This window comes from Chaetodon trifascialis, chromosome 16, assembly GCF_039877785.1.
Source record: "Chaetodon trifascialis isolate fChaTrf1 chromosome 16, fChaTrf1.hap1, whole genome shotgun sequence".
Classification (NCBI taxonomy): domain Eukaryota; kingdom Metazoa; phylum Chordata; class Actinopteri; order Chaetodontiformes; family Chaetodontidae; genus Chaetodon; species Chaetodon trifascialis.
Genome location: NC_092071.1, coordinates 20338707 through 20363011, shown reverse-complemented (window position 1 = coordinate 20363011; position 24305 = coordinate 20338707). Strand labels below are relative to the sequence as shown.

Below are 24305 nucleotides of genomic sequence, written 5' to 3'. Positions count from 1 at the left end.
GGAAGATCAAAAATGGAATGTAATCATTTGGTGACTGATTTTGAAATATGACATGATTAAGACAATGACACATACAGGCTACAAATTAAATGACATGCATAGGCATATTAGGCATTTCTGTAACTTAGGAGGAAGATTGTTAACAGAATTTTGTTTTGGGGACCACGTTTCTATTCCTTTTGGGTTAAAACAGGCGTTCTCAGGTCACATTTTCCCAACTTGCCATGTTAACAAGTAAACATCCCATTTAATTTGGCTGATGCCCACACATGATAGACTATGTCGCAATCAGGGAGAAAAACAATCCCATTTCATGATGAATTTCGTCTCTGTCCAGTTGTGCCATCTTTCACCTCGAACAGTAAAGTAATACAATGTCGATGTTACAACTCTGAAACTGACTAAATTAGATCTCATTTGAAAATGATGCGGATCTAAAAAATAAGTTGAGTTGCTTTCCTTTCCTCTTCATCCGTCCCACTTCACCCAGTCAACACAGAGTTGGGGTGACAAAAGAGTGGAACATAAAAGATTACAGAGAACATGCTGATAGTTCAGTCATTGTAGATCGAGTGATCAAGGGGCATTTTACAGTTTCACTCTGCTCTTGGTTGACAGCAGCCTCATTGCTCATTTACATGTAAATATTTATGTTGTAGCATTGATGTTTCTTTTCTTTGGGCAGGTAGCGTAGCATGAAGGCTGCTGATGGTGAAATATCCCAACAGAGAGCAGGAAAAACCCCCCCAAATGTGACTTGATCATTCAAATGCTCGTCACTGAATCGAAATGTCTACTTGCAGAAGCTACCTGCTTGTGATAATAAGAGCTACTCATTACAAACATCACTGAACATGGGAAATTGATAAACAAGGTCAGTCCAGCCATGACCAAGCTGGAGAGCCGCTTATATCCACTTTAAGATACTTTGATCAAAACAGAAACAAAAAGACAATGTCTCACATTCTATTTGAAACACCCCTCTAGAACATTAATAGTTTTCATAGACTGGAATAGTATAAAAGTGACGGTCCACCATAACTGTCCGGGAATCTCTTGTTAGTATGTCCTGCTACTGATGTCCCTTCTCCTGGTGTGCCTGAATAATTGTGCCAAGTTGGGCCTGGCATGGCCAGTGTCACAGGGTGGAGGATGTCCAGGCCGCTGCATTACGATACCCCACCCAGAGTTAGTACATCAAAGCAGATGTCACACACCCTCACCGGCTTGTTCAAGTCAAACTTGATGATGGGTATCTCCTTTATAGAGCACTTGTGGCACAACAGGCGCCCACAGTGGCGGCTAGAGGAGAGTCAAGGAGGAGACACGGGGTTAATCATACAGTCTGACGCAAAATCTAAGTATCAGTCAAATTAATAAAAAGATTATTTATTGTGCATTTCTATAAAAAGCCCCACTAACCAGTGATGTTTCCGTGTTGTAACACCAAACTTGGCGACACATTCATAGCAGTTAGACCCATCACACCAAGGGGGCTCTTTGGACAGCATATCTAAACAAATACAGGGAAGCAAAAAAGAAAAAGTGAACCCAGAGGTCACCATGGGGGTCAAATAAATTGTATCAGAGCATATCACTGTAACACAGTGCTATCATTTTAATATATGCTGAATGACATAATGAAATGTAAAACGTTACCTAGAAGGCGGAAGAGCAACTGCTTTGTTGCAACTTGGTAGTTGAAAATGTTGATGCCCTGATTATTATTGATGCCCAGTCGAGCCCCAGCCCTTACAATGGCACGGCACAGGTTTGCATTTCCTTTCATGTAGGCCAGGAGCAGAACTGGAATGAAATACAGGTCACAGTCATTCCACCACAAGTGTACCACTGGTCGTAATGTGCTGTTGGTATGCTGTAAACAGCAGCAATAATTAAGCCGGCTGTCATACCTGTGTTCCCTTCATTATCTGGTTTGTCCAAAGGGTATTCAGGCATACACTCCAGGAACAACTCAAAAATGGCAGCAGCATTCTCTTTTCCATAATGGCCAAGCACATGCATTGGTGACTGACCCCTGAGCAGACATATACAATGAAAGGGAGACAGGCAAGTCCACATTATAGATTACAGAGGGTTGTAAGTTATGTTTAAAAAACTGACAGTTTCTACATTGTTAACATTCAGTTTCTATCCAATTTTCTACAGTCTATTATATTAATGTACTGCTGCAGTGACCTAAAGGTGGGACCCTATTGATCTCAAGGTAACATCTGACTGTGAAAGAGTGTACCTGAGATTGAAGGCCTCGGCATCAATGTTGGACTCTGTGAGAAGGGTTCTGACATTGTTAAGGCGGCCCTGCATCACAGCCAGATGCAGAGCTGGAGAGACAACGAGAAGGACGGACAAAAGAATAAAATGTCACTCACAAGGATTATGGGATTATGGGTGGAGGGATGATAATGAATAATACAACACACAAAAAACACAGCAACTGGAACTGGAATTTTTAAAGCTGAAAGCAATGACTCCTTTGAACAATTCTGTGGGGACAACTCTCTATTGTAACTAACCCCTTATCTTGACGAACGTTCTAGTGAAATAATCTGGATATCAATACATCTGAACAAAGAACGACTTTGTGCAAATTACTGATATTTGATTAACACAGCAGTGGGTCCCTTGTTGAGTCACTGCACCAGAATATGACAGCTAACAGACAGGGTTTTCTGTTATTCTGGTCACTGCTGATAAAGTTTCCTAAGCATAAAAACGTACAGTTGATGCTTTTACTGAGCTTGTAAAATTGTTGGAGACACACTCTGCACTGCCTATCAGGCAATACTGAATACTGGTATTTAATAACGGCAGGGAATAATAACTCAACTGTTCTGAGATGAATGACAGACTGGCTGGACTCCCAAGTTAATCAGTAATCTGAACATTGTGTACATTGGAAATTTGACAAGTTGGGTGCCATGTATTTCATAGAGGCCTCCCAGATTACAAAGAAACAAAAGCAGAACAATAAGAACAGTGTACAGGTACCATTATTGCCATTTTCATCCTCAGCAGCAAAGTCTACACCATTCTCCAGCAACACAGAACAAATAGTGGCGAGGTCCTGCTGGGCAGCCAAGTGTAGTGCTGTCTGCCTGTGTTTGGTCAACTCGTTTACTTTGGCTCCGGCAAGCAGCTGGAAGTAGAAAAATGCAAAATTAAAACTGCACCCACTTCACCACTCTTTCAATATCACTTAAAGTAAATGCAGGAGACCAAGAAAATCTGAGGTGTCTACCAGGTTGCGGACAATGATCTCAGATCCGGCTTGGACAGCCAGGTGAAGAGGAGTGAGTTTGGCTGCATCCTGAACCCTGGAGTTGACGTTAGCTTGGACGCTGATGAGGAACAGGACACTTTCAATGTCTGAATTTTGCACAGCCACGTGGAGAAAATTACGCCCTTTGTTGTCCACCTGGACAGAAATGGAGAGGCAGCGATCAGGAGAGATTAACACTGTAACCATGCGTCATGTTTGTGGTGCAACAGTGACACAAACTGGTGCATTCATGTCAGTGTTACCTGTTCAGCAGCACCTGGCTCCCTCTTGAGGATAGCCTCTGCTGCCTTATTGTTCTTGTGCGTCATGGCACAGGCAAAGGGGGTCATGCCTTGACGGTCACGAATGTTGAGACGAATGTCTGGATGGGAAATGAGGAGCTGTATGATGACGTTGTGCTGGCTGCTAATGGCAGCGTGGATGGGAGCTCTGCCCTCTGCATCCTAACAGAAAAGGACAGACACATGACTGAACACTGCTGAAAAGAGCATGTTGACAAGTCTCTTAGTAATTGCTCATTAGCTGTAATGGCAGGAAAAAAGTGCAAGTAGACTGACCTGTGCATTAACATTAGCTCCAAACTCTAGAAGGCACTGCACCACCTCCTCCAATCCCCAGCTGCTTGCCAGGTGGAGGGGCGTTTGTCCATCTCGGGCTTCTTCGTCTCCTTCCCCGTTAGGGCCTGGCCTTCTGCAGCTGTTCACGTCGCAACCACTTTACACACACATTAGGCAGACAGTAAGTTAATACAGCAAGCTACGTGCATCTAAATGACACCAAGTAATATCTTCATCTGTTCCATCATTCTAATTGGCAAACTTTGGTAAAAGCTGTGATGTTTCTTAGCATAATGTTTTGTCCACAGGACAGATTCACAGTTACACAGGCTAATATGTGCATCCCAGGCTGGGATTAGGTTTCCCAAACCCTAATGATGAGGAGATTGGCTGACCTGCGGATGAGGAAGCAAGCAGAGATCTCATTATTCTCATCAACAGCTCTGTGGAGGAGGGTCTGCTGGCAGCCAGAGGGCCCTGTGCTCCAACAGGTTGCATCACAGCCATGACGGACCTTGGCGGGACAGACAGAACCCAAACAGTCAGAATGCAAGAAAACATTATTGGTTCCCAGCCAGAGATCTAAAAAACATATACAGTATACAGCCTATAAGAAGGCTTTGATGCAGACTAAGTGCTCCAGGTGTGAATAATAGTAATAACAATATGAAGAATAATAATAATAGTAATAATAATAATAAATGGAATTTATAATGCACTTTACATCAAATAAATGACCTCAAAGTGCTACATTGCAAAAAGGGTAAAAAATTTCAGAATAAAAACAAGTCAAATTAGCGCAGAGCGAGGCTGCATATAGGTCTACGGAATTAAAACAAAACAAACAAACAAACAAAAATGACTTTTCGAAAAAGAATCCACAGTCTGTGATGCCCTTAGGTGGCCAATTTTGACAGCTCCAGTCGCTATGAGGTTTGTGCAGCTGTTTGCCTTCATAACTTCAGTGATTCAAAGTCAGGCTGACATAAACCTGTGCAAAGTGTTGCGTGTTATATGGACATACAAACATCAACACTGTTTCAATTTTCCCATTTTGGACAAAGTTTTCCTATAAGTCAAATTCCTTTTTTATCCAAATATAATCGGGAAATTGTTCTCTATCAATAAAGTACTCAAAGAATATAAAAGCACTTCTAAGTGCAGATAATCAAACAGGAAAAACAAGACTGTGGATGCATCTATCCCTGAGGCACTGTCTCATTCAGGTTTCATCTTGAATTAATAGCTGACAGTGTCTCAATGTGCAACTAAGATGTTACCATCATCTCCAAATTGGTTGCATATGCATTTCTCTCACCAGCGTGGATGCAATATCTTCCAGGCCGTTCTCCAGAGCCAGCCACAATGGAGGGTCTCCTTTGTCATTCACCACCGACATATCAGCTCCTCTTGTGCAAATGGCATCCACTACCAGTGGCAGCTGGTTACTGATGGCCAACTGTAGTGCTGTTTGTCCCTCCTGGGTCCTGATAGTAAAGATGAAAAATACAGACGTGAGACATTCAACATGAACAATTTACACACAAACTATTTAAAAAAACTCCCCTCACAGGGGATTAAGGCAGTGACCATTAACAGCAATGAGCCCAGTTCACATCTGTGTCACCCCTGTCATCTCGACTGTCAGATAACTAATAAAAGACATAAAATGCTCAAAACAATTACAAATGCTTTCCAAGTGCAGCATAACCCAGGCGTTACCTAACATTGATGTCTGCCTGATGCTCAAGAAGGAAGAGGGCACTCTTGCTGTCCTGTCTTTGGATGGCCATGTGAAGCAGGGTTTGTCCATTGGACATAGTGTCATTGATAGAAGCCCCTGAGCCCAGCAGCTGAGCTGCTATGGTGTGCATACCTGACAGGGACAAATTTTACATGTTCACACATCACATACACAGATCATTGTGCAGTTTTGCAACAAGGTCATGCACTGGAGGAGGTGGAGGTGTAGTGCTGTGTACCTGTCCAGAGGGCCAAGCCCAGTACCGTCTGGTCCACAGAGTCTTTGAGGCTGAAGTCTGGAATGATCTGGAAGTTGTTGGTGGCATGAAGCGCATTGGCTGCAACAGAGCCATCAAGGTAGAAATAAGTGGATCCATTTCAGGAAGTTTGAGGACATTAATGATGATGTGCAGTGACGTAAATCACTTAACACACGTGACAATTGCAGTCAGATGTAATAAAACTCTGAAACACATCCTGACCTTTTTGCTCGAGGATGACAGACACCACGTCTGGGTGGTTGTGAGCTATGGCCATGTGGAGGGGGGTCTGCAAAGCCACACCAAGGGTGTCATCAGGCTGAGCCTTCTGGGTCTGCAGGTTGGGGTTGGCCCCCTGCTGGAGCAGCTCTGCTGTCAGGCTTGCCAAACCACAGCGACACGCTGTATGAAGTGGGCTCTCACCCTGAAGGAGGTAAAGGGATTAATAATGTCTTCATTAGTAAAAATATACGTGTTATCAGTGATCAGTGACTGCACACTGTATGTAACACAGCATGTAACTGGTGCACAGGTGCCACACCTGTGATGCATTACATGAACTAAGAGACCTCCTCAGCAGCACGAGGAGTATAGTATTACGTATTTTACATTCTTTTTTACCCATGAATAAATTATGGAATGAGAACAAAGCAACATCTGTCATTTTCTCTAGCTATCTGTAAAATACTATACTGAGTTAACAAAAACTTTGGCAGCATGTTCAGACCTTGCACTGATTGGCCTAGAGACTCTGTAATAAATGCAAGTTTGAAACTGTTAAAAGGACATGCAGGACTACTAGCCCACCAGGTCTGATTATCTTATTATATAAAACTATGTAATCGTGTGGCTGTTCTGTGGCCTAATGTTCATACACACCCATTTGTTGACATGGTTGACCTTTGCTCCATGAGTGGCGAGGAAAAGAGCAGCTGGCTCGTTGCCTGTCCGAGCTGCTCTCTGCATGAGACAGTTTCCTACAAGGGATAAAACACAGGCAGGTTAAGATGAAAATGTGTTCAAAGGCTTAAGCATCACTCAATGCAAGATATTACTGTGGAGTGAGGTTATGAAATAGCACCTGTGGTAGTGTCAGGCGCATCAGGGTTGCTTCCTCTCTGGATAAGCAGGGCTGCAAAGCTGTTCTCATCAAACGAAGTGCCGTTCAATACTGGTGCATCATCCTCAAATGGGTTTACCGAGGTGTCTGAAGACACCGTGATATACTGCAGGGCCAGCCACAGAGCTGTGCTGCCCTCGTGGTCCTTGAGTTCCAGGTCAAGTCTGACGAGATGAACAGATTACATCAAGTTCAATGCAGGATTATTATTAAGTTAAATGATGACCACGGGCACACGGTCTTCAATTCTTTTCAAAAATTCATGAGCTGTAATGTGCAGTGGTGTTTTTAAAGATAACAGCTCATGAAAGGTAGATTAGATTTGCTGTCTGATCTTCTAATTTGTCAGCATGGCCCATAACAAGAAAAAGACTCCAAAAGGAAATAAAAAGAATTGTATGATATCCATTTCAGTCAATTAGCTTGCTATGGTGATCTCATGATTCAACTTACTTAACGCTATGCTGTGTGTGGGACTTCCCATGTCAGAAACAAGCTCAGTAATTCAATTTGAAGGCAGAATGTAACTCACTGTTTGCACTGTAGTAGCTGGTTGAACACTGGCTCGTTCCCTGACGCCACAGCTTCATGCAGTGGAGTTCTAAAAACAGCAGAATACAAAACAGAAGCACCATCACACTCCGCAGGGACACTGGCCACCTTTGCAATCCAATAACGTTCAGAAACCAAGAGCCGCATGACTTACCGGCCCTTGCTGTTCTGCATATTAGGGTTGGCTCCGGTCTTGAGCAGAGCCTCTGCGATCCGTGCCATGCCGCTCATCACTTCCACAGAGTGTTTCTTGGGGCTGAAAGAGCAGACCAGGTGAAGTGGGGTTTCCACCGCCCCCACTGTGGCTGCATTCACCTGAGCCGAGTGGCGTATCAGGAAGATGGAGGCAAATTCATCACCTGGAAGAGGAAAGAAGATGAACAGTCTGGACGAAAAAAACGTTCTGTTTTAACTTGGACATCTAGTGCTCACACCACAACCCAGTCTGTGCAAGAAAAAAACTGATAGTGGGTGAGTGACATTTCACTTTAAGTGTGTATTGAATAATTTGATTAAGTGGCAGGTATATTTCTAACCCTATGAAAACAGAGTGGGTGGCCCCAAACTGGCTGCAGTAAACTGTTGTTTGCACAATCCTGTTTACATTGTTCATTCTTTTTGCAGCTGAAAGCTAAGCCTTCTGTCAGTGACATCGAGTGGTGCCAGAGGAGCAGAGAAGCACCTCGACAGCAACGCTAAATGTTTATTTTGGACACCACTTCTATGAGAAACACACAAAAGTGAGACAACTGACAAAAATTTAGTGACAATTACACCTCCACACCTCTTTGGATGGCCTTATGCAGGAGGCTCCAGCCACTCTGGTCCACCATGTCCACATCAGCTTTGTTGTTAACCAGAGTGGTAGCAATACTTTCCAATTTACGAGAGAGCGCCAGGTCTAGTGCCAGATCACCGTTGTTGTCCAGTTCATTCAGCTTGCCAGGTAGCTGAGAGCAAGAGATAACAACATGAACAACAAAACACACATCCTGTTTAGGGCATCATGGGAAAAGCAGTAGTTCACAATGGGTATCTGTGGGGTGCTGACCTGTGAGTCCATCTCGATGAGATAGAGAAAGACGACGTCTTCTCGCTCAACTTTGATGGCTTTGTGGAGAGGGTACTCTGTTTTAGATTTGATCATCTTGTACAGAAGTTGGGCACTCATGGTGCTGAAATCTTCTTTCCTCAGATCATCCTAATAGAAGGCAATCCATAAAACACAACGTAGAGTCATTGCCGAATATTGAAAGACATAAACCTCAAAATAATATTAACAGGCTCTTAAGTAGGCACTTCATGAAAACCACTTATCAGAGCTGGAGCCAATAAAAACACAAAAAAAGGTGACAGAGGTGTGAGGAAATGGTGACAGTCAGTCATTTTCTACAGCAAAGTCATAAAGATAGTCTTGAAAACTGCCGAGCTGTGACCTCTCTGAATTTATTGCATCGTAAATGAGAAGATACACACCAGTGACCACATAACTCTGATCTGTCAAACAGGAATAAATGTGAGGGTTGCAGAGTTTGACGCCTAAGACTGATGAGAGCTATAAAGTATGTAAATGATCACATAATGCAGACAGCTAATAACGGATAGTAAACTAATATGATTTGATAATGCATTATTTTCAGTGCCAACATCCATACATACATCATACAACACACATCCATTCCACACATGTATGCCAACACATGTACACAGGAACACCCCCCAAATTGCCTGGTTGGCCTTGTGCAAACACTGAAGGTACTCACCCAGTGACTGGCTATGATCTCCCCACAGTAATTCATCAGGGTGCTGGCATTTAGCTCCTCAGCTGTTTGGTAGAAGCGAATGCAGTTCCGGACATTCACTGAGGACATCACGCCTTTTTCACACCTGTCCCACCACAGAAACATGTGCTTTCAGGCCGTTCGGCCACACATGTGGCTCTACAAGATGTTACGCAACAGTAACGCTGCCACTTACAACAATTAAAGTTTAATTGTAGGCTGCAAAGCAAAAGCGGATATTGAGCTGACCTCTCTCTGAGCAGCTGAAGCTGGAAGCGATTGGCCAGCTTCATCAAGTCAATAAGAAAGGCATCATCCTCACTGAGTTCCAACTCATCGGTGTATGCCCAGCGCAACATTGCCATGGCAACCTCAGGTTTGCAATCTGGAAATTAAAAATGGACACACAGCTCTAATCGCTAATCTGCTGTAATTCTAACATGGTAATCAGTTTGGACAAACAATGAAAATAAAAGAAATAATATCAATTGGATGCCCTCTACAAAAACATTCACCTTTCTCAGGCAGTCATCTGCTGACATTCATATGAATTCAAACATGATTGATTAGCTCACTGACAAACAGGCATAAGGGCCAAAACCTAGCCACAGCTAATCTGTGTCAAATATTGGACTTTGACAGTCTGCATAATCTACTCCAAAATAAATAGTAAGTCAACATCTATTGACCCATACGAATGCTGACTGACAGAGGGGTAAGTAGGTAACAACAACATGTTCATTATGATTTAAGTTACTCCTTTAAGATGGTGACATCACATCAGGGTTGCTCACCGGATAGGTCCAGTTCAGAGGTGGAGGCCAGGTTGGCCAAACTCCAGACATCACTGCGAGCAGCCAACACAAACTTATGGGCACTGAGCTTCTCCCCTGCGACTTTCACTTTCAGATCACTGCAAAACCAACACATTCACTTCTGAGAAAGCAAGTACACATCGCAAATATTCTAGGCCTTCATGATGCTGAAACTAACAAAAAAAAAAGAAAGAAATCAAAACACACACAAGGGGAGGCACATAAATACTGTGCATAATAGACAGCATTTGCAGGACTGCAAGATTAGCAAAATGTCAAACAAAACTTGATCCCCTCCATTCCAACCCTGATCCTCACCTGTACTGGTCCTGCTGATAGAGGTCAGCCACAATGTCCAGCAGACGGCTAATGAAGGTGTCTGCTGCTGCCGGGCTGGAGGAACCCTGGCCAGAGGTCTGAGCGGCGAGCACGGCACACTGTCTCTCCGTGTCAGCCAGCTTCTGCTGCATCTTCACATACTCCTGCCTGAGCAGGGCCAGGTGCTTCTGCAGCTTGGCCACCTCCTCTGTGGCACATCAAGGTGAAGGAGACAGACAGAGGACAAAGCAAGGGATACAGAGAGCAGGTTAGAAAGACCCATTTCTGGACTCAGCTTGGAAGTGGACCCTTTGAAGCATCTTACCCCTTTGGCCCAAAGTACAATGGTTCCAATATACAGTAGCTAGTATTTGTGATTTATTTATGCAATTTGTTTTCCATATTTTTTACATATCTGTTTAACGCTTATTCTTTTGGTGGTGACAATGTGGCAGGAAAGAAGCATACCATAAAGGTTGAGCTTGATAAATATGATTTTTACTTTTCATAATATTTTTCTTGTGAAGCACACTTTCCTGTGTCTCCAAAGTTGCACAGAAAAACATTTTCAGCATTCTGCATTTCAGAAAAATCTTAAAAACGACTAAGGCAGAATCTGAAAACGTGAATGAGCATTTTTGTTATCCTTCTTCCTCTTAAGTATTTCTACAGATCATTGTGTTACAACACAAACTCATGTCTCAGCGGAGATTCCACAGAGTTTCACTGAGGCCCATTTCCTTCCTTTAAACCAGTAAAGTTTTAGTGAGGGCAGAATGCTGAGACGGCACGTTACTCTGGCCCCCCTTGTAAACCGTTACTGGCACAGCTTCTGGTCATGAGGAGCCGAACGGGGGCGTTTCTGAAAACCACCTGATCAGCTCAACACAGGAAGGGTGGTGTGGTGGAGCAGCAGCTTAGGACCAAACTACCAGCTACTGGACAAATTCTTCGAATATACTCAAATCCATCTTGATTTTGCAGGATTCAGCAGGCATTACTAATGCATTTACTAAAGCAAACGCACGCCCTGTAACGACTGTACATGCAACAAACCTTCAGCATTTAAAAACAGTGCAGGTGAAAGAAAACTTGTGTGAAATGCACTCCACTGTCAGGGCAGAAACATGGTCTTGTCTTTCCAAACTTTGTAATAAATACAATTAAAGTGCTATCAAGCTAGAACACCAGAAGTCAGGCATTGGAAAGGTCATTTTAAAGAAAAAAAAAAGTCTTTTTCCTGTAACTGTTTTTTCATTAAGCCTCAAGGCTCAATCTCTTAACATGTTCAGAAAGACAAAGATCATTTGTGGTCAGCAGTGCTGAGGCAGCTTCATATACAACCCTAAAACCACAGACTGGAGAGTTAAGCAGATTTCTCTTAAGGAGGCGCACACAGCAGACGTTCCCTTATGTCCAGGCCAAATATAGGTGGTGCTCTTGGCTATGCCACTTCTGCCAGGTGGTGCAGACGATACCTTACAGGGAGTGACACCTGCCCTGTCCTGTGAAGTCTCCTCCTTCGTATTTACCATTCATTTAACAGACCATACCGAAATAGGTTAAAATAAGAGTATACACTCATGAACAAAGCGGAGCGTTGACTGTTATTAAAATCATAGCTAGTGTCGTTAATGTAGACAGTCTGACGCGATGCACGTCGTTGACATTTAGCTACACATTAATACCAACATTACATGCTAATTCCGTGAGTTAACATAAGGGTTTTTTTTCCCTAAGTAGCAAACCTGCAATCTGCCAAAATAAAAATGTTCTCCGCAGTCCAACCCACCAACATCTCTTGCCCGGTTCGGCTAACTCGTAGCTGTAAAATTCTGCTAGCAACATCAACGAGCGCTAACGACACAGCTTGCTCACTCGCAAGCCGAGTGTGACAAGACAAGTGTCGCAGTTCTTCGTGTTTTGAACCACAGACAATGTACGGTTAAACAAAATGCCAAGACACTAGTTGATTCAGTCGAGCGGATCAACAAGCTCACAAGGAAAACAGGGAGTGTACCAAATAGTCAAAAACCCAATCTCATACCTTCCGCCATGTTGCTCAGCGTTAGCTCCGTGGCCCGATGGTCTCTATCGCGATATGACGAAGAGGCAGATAGTAGCCAGTGGTGCTGCGTTTAGGCGCTTATTCAAAACACGTTAATTGAACAATTATCACATGACCAGTACTATTATTATTGCACTGAATTAGTCATTAAAGTTTTAATCTTACACACGTGGCTTAATTCAATAGATGAATATCAGGGCTGAAGCTGGTGGTTTTCTGTGCTAGAGGGTAAAACGTATTAACTTTAGACATTTGTTGCACAAAAACAGAAGTCCTCGGTGATAACTGGTACAGTTATTATTTCATTGTGAGCGTGAAATTTCGAGGAGTTTCTGACCCGAAGCGGTAGTCTACGGCAGCTCATTAACCATTGTCAAACTCGTGGTGCCTTCAGGTGCTCATGTAGAATCGGACTCATGTACCAGGCGGGTTGAATTCATGTCCACCTAACCATGATACTGTGATTACAACAGCAACAAGAGGCCCGACCAATTTTTGACAAGAATAGCATTTTACTTATCTTACACCACTATTAGGATCCATGATAAATGAATATCGTCATGGTCTGCTCTGGCGGGGCCATGTATGGTGCATCTCTTCCCTTGAAATAAATCAAATGGAAGGTCTACTGCTCATACATTTGGTGTCAAACCAAGATAACAGGCGATCAAGTTCATAGTGTGCTCACTGAATTCTTTAAAAGGTTGCATATTTTGAGGATACAGTATATGGAATATGATACATGATGCTGTATATGAATGAAAACCTCAGAACGAGTGCTAGTTTTCACTGCTGATAAATCTGTCACTGAGGATCCTGTTTACTAAATCACTGAAGACGCAATTAGTTTATCAAAGCACAGTGTGGTGAAATAAGACTCCTGTTGTACTTGCTGTGTGATGTTGACAGTCTTGCTTTACCAGTGTCATGGGTGAAGCTCATTTTGTATTAGTTTACTTTGGGGCACAAAATATAATTTTCTTGATCAGTTAGTGAATGAAAAAAAAAAAAAAAAACAGGACAATCAAAGGGGATTCAATTTGTGTGGCAATTTCAATTCCACAACTTTCTAAGCTGAGAGTCGTGTGCTTGTGTAGAGGCAAGCCTGAACAAGAGAAATTGCTTGCACACCTACAGGTGTCTGTGAACCTCAACTAAAAATACATTTTCTATACAGTGAACATGGCGTTAAAGTTTTAACTCATGAAATGCTTTCATAGTGGCCGTCTACATATCAGTGACATTTAGTGGACATTTCCTTTGAAATACAGGGAAATAAAAAAGCCATTCTATAAATGTTCATCCGAACAATGGAAAGATTTTGTGTACATGAAAGTTTCCCGTTGTCTTTGTCGTGAGAAACATGTAATTAATGTTGTATCCAAAACACGGCTGAATTAAATACACAAGTAAATATTGAAAAAAAGTCATATTTTAGAAGAACTCACTACAGGTGACAGGTTTCATAACATGAAAAATATACATCAGTATTTTGTCTTTGTACATTAGGCAAAACTGCACAGTTCAGTGAGCAGAATAATGATGAGATTGTGGATCGGGGAAAGAACGGCAAACAAAAAGGGCACACATACTGTATCACAAACACTCAAACATTCGCAAACAAAATCCCAGAAACATTCAGCAGAAAACAAACAAAACAAAGAATACGATAAAGCATGCATAACAATTCCTACTGAGGACAACACAGACAAGGAAAAGAGAGGCTGCTGAAATGATGAAATGTTGGAGAAGAGGGCCTCAACCTGTATCAGGATATCAAAAACTGACGAGTACACTTCATATAATGGGAGTTATTGCTACACCAAATTGTTTCCAATACCCTACTTATACAGATGCCCTGTGTAGTGGACATTTAACAAATTCATACATAGGTGGTACACAATTTTTCCGTATTTTTTCAACATTTTTAACACTTGTTCAATGTGGGGTGAAGTGGCCAAGCATTTTATTAGGAGGCACTTTTGAAAAAAGATAGACAAAACTTAGCATGCACAAAAATTAAGGGGTATGTTGCCTTTCTTAAGTCAACTGAGCAGGATGGTAAGACTTTGAACAAGATAAAGAAAACAGAATCATTCAGGTGCACATATGCTGCTGAGTTCTGAGAGTGTCAAAGCACCCTCAAGAACAAATGTGTGTTCTAATATGGCGGTATTCCTCGAAAAAAAAAACCCTTTATCAGTCACATCATTCATGCCTCGTTTGAATCAATCGAGTTCTTCACAGGTGACATTCCTCCAACGGCATCACAATCCTCTTTCTATTTACGATCTCCTGTTAAAACAATCTAAAGAGAACTAATGCATGCTGGATTTGAGAAAGGGAAAATGGAAAGAAAATAAATCTATCTGAACCAGCGCTACTCATTTGGTCTAAGTGTCTTGGTGGATGGAAAGGGAGCTTATATATTATCCGGTTTAGTCTGTGCTATATACATGTCTTTACAATATCTTCCTGAATGTTGAAGCAGTTCATAGACTTGAAAAATGCATTATCATCTTCTGGGTTTTTTGTTTTTCGAGTTGGCACTTGCTTGGCGGTTTTCTGTCAGCCTTGGTAGTCACTGTTATGTTCTATTGCAGCCTACAGTAGCCAGTCTCTTCCTGCCAAAATAAAGGAGGAGAAGCCTGACGACAGGGTGGAAGAGTGCAGGAAACAGTGCCATGTTGATTTTCAATTGGAGACCTGTGAGAAAGCACACACAAAATAACAGGAAAATATTGTTAGGAAGCAGCCGGGGCTATCACACAAGTCAGACCTGCTGGATGTGTCTGCAAGTAAAGGTTCAGGTGTAAAGTCTACAGTCCTTGTTGCTCTTAAGCTAGTCAGTTTGACACTTGTGGAGTTGCATCACTGGGTCAGATGACAGTGTGGAAGGACTGCCTCAACAGACCCTTTCAAACAAAAACTGAACCTTCGAACCTTCATGAAAGGAATTATTCCAGGATTAAGGTATCAGACTGCATTAGTTTTAGCTAAGTGTACCAAATAAAACCAGCAACTCAGTGCGGATACCTTTGAACAACTAGACAAATTAAATGAACTGACAGCTGTTTCTGAACAGATGAACCTGGTTTTGATTAATGAATCAAAGGCCTTAAAAAGTGAAAAATACTTGCCCTGAAAACATGAAGCTAGATCCTTGCTAAACATCACTCAAACGCAGTTTCTTGGCTTTTTCGTACACAACGGGCAACTTTCCTTTTGAATGCGCCGTGTCTGTCCTCCCTCCACTCTTTCTGTAGAGGGGAAAAAAGGTAAAGAAGTTCAGTTGTACATGTTTCTAGTGTATTGCATATCTCAAAATCATTTATAGTTTTGTTTATACATCACAATTAACAATGAATTGATTAATTGATTCTGATTTTATATCTCATTTAATATCTACTGCCAAAACAGAAACCTGCAAATTCTTGGATTTTTTGGAAAATTGTGATTTAAAAAGGACAAACATTTATGCATCCAGTGTTGTTGTGAATAAAAAAGCACATCCACATTATTCATCATAGCATTTGTCATCAACTTTTGTGAAGAAGTACACTTACTGCAGCATCCACATTTGCTGGTGAGTCACCATTTGGATCTGCCAGCATAGAGATAACACTAATCATGATGGTTTCCACTGTGTGGATAGGCAGCCAGCGCTCCTCTGGTTTCTCATAGCCATACTTGTCCTCCCCGGGCTCGTGCAAAATAGAAATACATACATCTCCATTCTTGTCAACTGGGGGGAAAAAAAACTTATGAAGCAGAAAATACTTTCTCTATTTCTACATAATATCTGTGAATGTTTGCTTATAACACTTATTTACATGACATTTAGCCAATCAGCTACCAAACTAATTAATGACTTCATATTTTATAATGTTTATAGACAGTGGCTAAAAATATCTGCCTCCACTTTAAGTCAATATTTAGCAGAGACCTTTGCTAGCAGTTACAGCCTTGAGTTCACAGGATGTGGAAAGGTGTATCAACTTTGCACATGGAGAAAATTCAGTTCCTCCTCATTCTTCCTTGCCAAGCTATTCAAGTTCTATTAGATAGCATGGAAAAACTGAGTGAACAGCAATTATCCTGACCTACCGCATACAGTGCACTGGGATTGACATATTGATTGTGACGTGGCCACTCCAGGAAATTAACAATCTTATTTTAAATTCATTCCTGCCTCGTGTTGCCTTATTACTAATTCATAGAATTATTGATCATTCTGTTCAATTGTGTTACTACTATTTTTAAAAACAGTATAACAATACGAAACAAACTCAAGATACTTCTATAATTAATTCATTATGGGCAAAAACTCAAAGAGTGTACTTCTGTTTCCAGAGCACTGTTAATACTGCTTTAAAAAAACATTAACATACTATAGCACAGAACTTGTAACACATTAGCATGTCATAAGGAATAGTGACTAAAATATCATTCATATCCAGTCTAAAGCTACTCAATTTTGTCCAACTTAACTTAAAAAAAATGGCCGCTGAAGTTGATGAACTAATGAAGTGAAGCACATAAAATGAGCTTTAAGTTATACTCTTACTTAATGAATTACATGGAAATTTTCCATGTATTAACACATATCACAAAAGGTCAAATCCTCAACATTTCTAAAATGGAACACTTAGGCTGTATGTATTTAAATCTTTGAGAGAAACATATCACCTACAAATATCATTCACAGTGTGCTGCACCTGTACCTACCATTAGGGTGCCAAATATCTGTGATAAATTTCATTTTAGGTGGCCTGAGAGGGTAGTCTTTGGGAAATGTCAGATGAGCTTTAAACACGCCACCTTCACTGTGAACAAAAAAAACAAAAACAAAGAGAAAGATCAATATAATGAGGAAACATTATACAAATATCCAAAAAAAACCCAGAGCAATGGAGTCAACACATCACATCTCACAAAACATCTCTCCTTCTATATCCATCATTTAGCCACGTTTCCATCAAACATTTACAGTCCCCTCAAAAACCATACCTAACCCAGACCTGCAAGTACTTGAACTGTAGATCTGTTTTACATTTCCACAACAGACAGTATTCTTCAATGTAGGTGGTGTTGGGGCTAACACCTTTCACTTTTCCACCACGTGGGAACAACAGATGATGGTTTCTTTGTCGTGAAAAGCTGCAGCATGTATTAAATGACACACTGTAACCTATATTGTACATTCACTGCCAGAATGACAACCTTTTCCTCGGCTCCACTCGCATTCATCGTCACTTTTCTGCCACTCGCTCTCTCTCACTCCCTCAACCACACACTCACTATACACACACATTACACACTGAGCTATGCTACTCTCATGACAACAAGAACACAATGGAGGGCATTGAATGCTTTGTGTTCTTTCTTCTCAGTATGTGGCTGTTTATTACAAGGAGGCAAGCTTTGTTAAAAAAAGACTGTAAGCAACAAGACAAAACAAAAAATAGGAGTGTGGGAAATCTACATCAGAGTGCATAAGATGACTCTGGTTGCTCCATTTCTCCCTGACCAATCAAGTGTTTCTAGCTCCACCTGTAAGTATCAGATCAGAGGGACATAGTGGAATGGTTCTAATGGTACGATCCACAACTTTTGATGATGGAAACACAAAAATAATCATTCTAATGTCAGAACCAAAATCAGACTCCTTTATTGATCCCGGAGGGGAAATTGGGTCAGTTTCAGTTGCTCCCATTGTGAGTTCCTTAATGTGTAAGGAACGAAACTGAACCAGACTGCCGGAAACGTGGCTTATGAGACAGTGACAGACTTACTACAGTGTGTCTGGAGGCCCGATGATAAGGACTTCCCATCTGTAGAGATCATTATCGTCGATCAGGCCTGCCGAGAATCCCTCCACTGGGTTTTTGTTCAGCTCTAGAAATGCCAAAGTCAAATGGTTATTAGCTCATATCATAGTACCTCCATATTGTTAACTAGACTGATGTTGTGCTTTTCTGAAGACTGCTGAGGAAAACTACACAACGGACACCAAGGAGGCGTAGTTTTTACACGATATGTCTTGCACTATGCAACTCCTAACTTTAAACACAATTTCATTTTGTATTATTCATAATAAAACAATTATATACTGAAAAAACAAAATGACTTATTAACTGTAGGTAGTATCTGATTTCTTTTTCATTTCTGATTCTGATATCAACTGATTCTGATCAGAAATTAGGTATCTTGCAGTCTGTGATGTTTTTAGGCAACATACTGAGGGAGGAAGTGTGCCAGCCCGATTTGTCTGTTAGTGACCATGAAATCTCAAATACTATGACTTAATTTCTTTGTTATACAATGGGTCATGGATGAACTCATTAATTATGGTGCAGGTAATGCAGATATGTGGCCACTGATGAAATCAGAAAGTTACTTTTGAGAAAAGTATGTTTTATCATTTGTTTAGCCTAGGCAGAAGTACAGTAGGTGGTCTTTGAGTGCTGTCTAGATATGTCTTATTTCTTAGGACAAACTAACCGGTATTCTACCTTTCTGTACATTCATTTACAGTCCTGTTTCAAAATTGATGCTTCTGTTAAACAGGTGAAGTCTAACACTTTGATGCAATTACTTGATGTCTTCCAATCGCCACTGCACCTGATAAAAACATAAGTGGGTTTAAATGGCGCTTTAGATTCAAGATTCTATTAAAAGTGTCGGTCTACAACAAAAGACATTTTTTTCCCCCCAACAGCCTCTATAACAAATTCAAGTATGTTTAAAAAAGAAATGAAATACAAACGGTAGGTTACATTTCTGACATAAAGTTAGTTACCTCATTTCAATCAACCCCCCCCCCCAAAAAAAATAAAAAAATAATAATAATAAATAAAATAAAAAAATAAAAATAAAAAAATTATCAAGTCCAGGTCAATTGCTCATGACTATGGAGATTAAAGCTGGAAAACTACGGAGGAGCGCAGTATGGCAGTATGTCCGTAACAACTTGCATATGGAATTTATAATCCAAACCTGGATTGTAACATTAATACTACAAACCCAAACCATTATACGATGTCTGTTCGGCTTTGGGGAAGTGGCTAATGTATATGTAGCTGCATTTAATTCGCAGCTGACTCTGCTAAAATGACGAATACCGATAACGATAATGTTTGATTCAACATCGGTTAGCCTGTTAGCTCGGGGTATTTAAGCTAACAACAGTGACAGCGGCTAACATTAGCCAACAGATGTAGCGAGTTGGCTAAATATGTCCACAGCTCAATATGGTTAGCCACGGAAACTGGGTCAACTAGTGCAACGTTGCTTGGAGTAATGCATAAATATAGTAAATAGCACCATGGCAAACACATAACCAGCAAACACAATGTCTAAAAAAGGAAAACACCACTTGTTATGTCGGTTAAAATATATGTAAACACATCCGAGTCAGTCGAGCAAGCTGGATGCTAACGTTAGGCTAGCCGCTTTTGGCTAGCCCGACAGTAGAAAGTCGCTGGGACTTATGACAGCGGCTTTCCACTGAAATCACTTGCAACGTCGAAACACATCTCTAAATGAGTTGGTCCTCCAACACACCAAAGACGTTTATTTTTCAAGAGAGAAATGGGTCTGTCGACTTCCACTGCTCTAATCTCCATGCAATTTATTTGTCATGGGACATTCACGTTAGTGAGGAAGGTTCAAGAAAACAGTTTGCGCCAGCACCATCGTTTGAATCACAGCTAACGGTGCTATTCGCGTTAGTGCCACCGTTAGCTAGCCATCCAGCATCAGTTATCGCTAAGGTTTCATTACCTGCAAGCTGTCTCCTGAGTAACAGCGCTGACTGAGGCTCTGTCATAGTTTAGCGAATGTAATGCAGCTATGTTCAATGGCAATATGTTGAGGTAACGGCGTTAATTTAACGTTCAACAAACAGTACTCCGTCCCCTCTATTTTCCGTTTAGCATTGTCGTCATTCTTCTTCGTCGCCTTAGCCTGCTCCTGCTGATGCTCTTCTTCGTGGAAATTGTACCGCAGCCGGCATCCTACCTGATGCCTCTCTGCCATCTTCTGGACAATCCCTCGATCGCAATATTCTTTGCTGCAACAACCCAGTCCTTCACATAGAAAGAAATAAAAATAAATAGATTTGGTATCTTTAATCGAGTCAAAATCACTTCCACTTTCAATTTCTTGCCTTGTATTTGATATTATTTAACCCTATTCTTAATTGAAAATAGATCAATGGCTGTTTAGTGCAAAGTGATTACCAGTAGGTTATACTGTTCTCATATATGAGATTAATTTGTAGCAAAATTATGCACATGCACATTGTCTAATTCGACTTAACATTTGACAAAACATATTCAGGTCTTTTCAACTTTGAAATGTACTTCAGTTGTGACAAACAGCAATGGGTAATGTAATGATTAAACAGTATATGTGACTGCATTTGACTGAATTTGTTATGGCAAATTATGTGTTAACAATATAGCCTTAAACAGAACTGCTTGGGGTACAAGCAGGTTGCGATTTGGACACTGGACATTTGGATGCTTGTTTCTTCTTTAAAATTTGTTGTTTCTCACTTAATTGACAAGATGCACTTAAAAATACACCACATGCACATAAATGGTCATTCAAAGCATGGACCTGTTATCCCAGAAGAAGCAGGTTTTTGTCTACACCACTGGGGAGCCTTTTGGCGAGTTAATGCTGACAATAGTCAAAAATGTTTGTGATAAAATTCTGGAAGAAATCACACATAATTCTGCTAGTTTTGAGTTTATTGTCAAATACTTAGTGAATAGTGAATAGTGAAGTTGAATCAACCATTTGGCAAAATAGAAAAACATCAGGCCCAGCTTTCTAGGACACACACACACATTTTGGGTATAGGTTTGGTAGCTAAGGAGCTGAAAACCTCATTCAGAAGGAGAATTTGTGGAGTGCCTTGTTGCTGCTGTCGACATGCTAACACCAGACAAAGTAAAACTGTCAGTTTATCTGGAATAATTCACAGAGATGAAGGGAAACCTGTTGTGGTGATAGCAAGTGTCTGTGTGATCTGACCTTCATGGTGAACGTGAGCCAAACCTAAAGCTCCAGCAGCTTCTCAGCTCTCTGCTTTCAAATGTGAAATCATCTGAAGTGAAATTAAAGCTGTGGTAAGTGCAACTGGAAAGAGGAGACACTGTACATTTTCCTACTCTGTAACTTTGACATCTGAATATGGTGCTGAGTGTGAAAACTCCTTCGGGTATTTGGCGAGAGGTTTCAGGACATGAAAAGTAAACAAAACCATCTGAACATATTTGCTGACCGTTTAACATGGAACCAGCTGATGTTCCTGACAATCTTAGATCTGAAAAGCAACGACTGACTACTGTGAGCAACTCTTTTCAGAACTGACTCTTACAAAGACTCAGATCTGTTAAAGACTGGCTGACCCAAACCTGGAAAACCAGCTGGAAGTATCATCATCATCATCATCATCATCATCATCATCATCATCATCATCATCATCATCATCATCATCACTACCATCTGACATTGGATGCTTCACCAAAGAGCCTTCAGCTTCAGACATAGCAGAGGTTAGTGTCATACATGTGTTCAACAATTCAGTGTGTCCAGGGGTGCTGCCAAGGCAGGGGCCAAGGCCATGCTGATACAATTGCTGGCCCTGGCTGGTTGAATGATTCTCCAATGCATGATTATGATTTTTGTGAAGAATTGGGCCAGTGGCAATCTTGGACAAAAGATAAAGTTTAAGTATGGTGTTGCCTACATGATTTGCTGTACTACACCTATAACTTAGCAATCAAATCACTTAGTCCACAGGATTACAGACTCACTGCAAAAGTTTCTAGTCTCTTCAAGACTGTCACTTCAGTCACATGGACAGTGAAAATTTTCAGCTTTGTCAAACTGCTTTGATATTGGACGTGAGTGTTGACTGTGATACTCACAATAGACATTAGATGGCTGTAACTGACCTGGTCTTAACAGCCCTTAACAGTTGGCAAGGAAAATTTACTTTGGTTGAACTTACTATTACCAGCACTAATTCTACTATTAACACCGACAATTGGGGGGGGGGGGGGGGGGATCATCACAGTACTTATGAAAACATGCAGTTCCAAGAAGACAAATGCATAATGTCATGTAACGTACATGAACAGTTTAGGCAATTTTAGCTTTTTAGGCTCACACATTAGTCTCCTCATCTCTTATGGTTTTGTTACACCCCACCCTTAGGCGGTCTTATGGGTGAACAACACTCCACCTCTGACCCAAAACAACCACAAAAAAACACATTTCGGCCCACGAAATCCATGAGATGTATGAATAGAAAAACATACAAACAACCAAGACACTAAATCAAGGCTTAAGAAAAGACACAAAGATGAAAATGCAACACAGAGTTGCAGGCTGAGAGCCAACCAGCAGTCCACACACCAGAAGACTCTCCTCTGATGCTGGCTCAGGAGCTTTTAAGGCCTTTAATCCCAGGAGCTAGAAAGGACAGGAGAGGAAAAGGGATAAACAGCATAAGGAACACATGCAGCCATTACAGGTGTTAACTGCTAAATTTTCTTTTTCCACTACTACAATCGTCATCTTAAGGTGAGAAATGATTTCAGACCCTTACAAGAGGGGTTCTCACTTGTGTAGTAGAGTAGATTGTAAGTAGATTGAATAAAGAATTCGTGCAGGGGGCACATATGCAGCTGCAATGGTGGCTGATGAGTCTGTACCTGTGTGTCTCTGTTTTTTCCTTTATATTTATCTATTAAGGCTGGAAAGCAACAGAACTAGCTGACACATTTGACTCTGTCAGGGTCAGTTCTTGGATCAGAGGTCACTTTGTAGGAATGTAAGCTTACTGTAAAATCTTCATGCCCAACATGAATTTGCAAGCTAAATAGTAATCTTACCATGGCTCTGAATGAAGACTTTTACTGTAATTAGCTTGGTGTTCAGAGAGCCAGCAAGATACATCTGTGGTCTTGTAGTGATTCTCCAAACCTGCTGACAAAAACATCAATTTGTGGGGTCAGTTCTTGAGACAGAGGCATTTATTTCACAATGTGCTGTTAAGGATTTGAAGCTTTCCTATCGCACATGTAACAGTTCTACAGATCACGTTAGAGAGCTGAAAATAATGCAGGACATTTCTGCTCAGTTTTTTTTTTTAATTGGTCACATGAATAGTGGAAGCGATTCCCATCACCTTGTCATGTGTACAGAACATTCACACTGAATACAAATTATTGGATGAGAAGGCAGATACCCAGCTTTTTACAGCCACAAGCTCACCTGACTGCTATGAAGCAAAGGCTCGACAGAACTGAATATGCGTATACTGTATTATCATGTATGCCAATGAAACAGTTGTGTGGGTTTCAAACCACAGTTTTACTGAAACGATGACAGAACTCCAACCACCGATGAAAGTCTGGCATAAAAATGCTCAGTGGGTAGAAAGAGTTGCTTATTGTCCTGTGATGTAATCAGACTTTATTTTAAAGCTGAAAGCAAGAGGAGCTGTAATTCATATCCTCTTTGAAATTCCCAGAGACAGTATAAATCTGTCCTTTCGCTGAGCTTTATTGAGTTGTCTAATTACACTTATTGGCAAACTTCTGTGCACACACTGCGACGCAGAGGGTGAATCCATCCATCCAGGCGGTGTACCGCCTATCCCTTTTGGGGTTCCAGGGTGGCTGGAGCCTATCCCAGCTTCAATGGGCGAGAGGCGGGGTACACCCTGAACCGGTCGCCAGCCGATTGCAGGGCAACATGCAAAGA

General features: G+C 41.2%; 2 protein-coding genes across 2 annotated transcripts; both read right to left on the bottom strand.

Moving 5' to 3' along the window:
- Positions 1–667: 667 nt before the first annotated feature.
- ankfy1 (ankyrin repeat and FYVE domain containing 1) lies at positions 668–12543 on the bottom strand. Its single transcript, XM_070982783.1, has 25 exons — positions 12498–12543; positions 10451–10658; positions 10112–10230; positions 9567–9702; positions 9300–9423; positions 8588–8737; positions 8321–8486; positions 7691–7895; positions 7517–7585; positions 6946–7148; positions 6744–6841; positions 6087–6288; positions 5844–5942; positions 5584–5737; positions 5180–5348; positions 4257–4375; positions 3862–4018; positions 3547–3747; positions 3263–3439; positions 3013–3160; positions 2255–2345; positions 1914–2038; positions 1660–1806; positions 1423–1513; positions 668–1302 (listed from the first exon to the last, which is right to left on the bottom strand). The coding sequence occupies exons 1-25, from the start codon at positions 12505–12507 to the stop codon at positions 1170–1172; spliced, it is 3501 nt and encodes a 1166-aa protein (XP_070838884.1). The 5' UTR covers positions 12508–12543; the 3' UTR covers positions 668–1169.
- Positions 12544–13932: 1389 nt separating this feature from the next.
- On the bottom strand, positions 13933–20521 carry ube2g1a (ubiquitin-conjugating enzyme E2G 1a (UBC7 homolog, yeast)). The gene is made up of 6 exons (XM_070983522.1): positions 20304–20521; positions 18314–18416; positions 17247–17344; positions 16085–16263; positions 15659–15778; positions 13933–15224 (listed from the first exon to the last, which is right to left on the bottom strand). The coding sequence occupies exons 1-5, from the start codon at positions 20347–20349 to the stop codon at positions 15692–15694; spliced, it is 513 nt and encodes a 170-aa protein (XP_070839623.1). The 5' UTR covers positions 20350–20521; the 3' UTR covers positions 13933–15224; positions 15659–15691.
- Positions 20522–24305: the final 3784 nt, after the last annotated feature.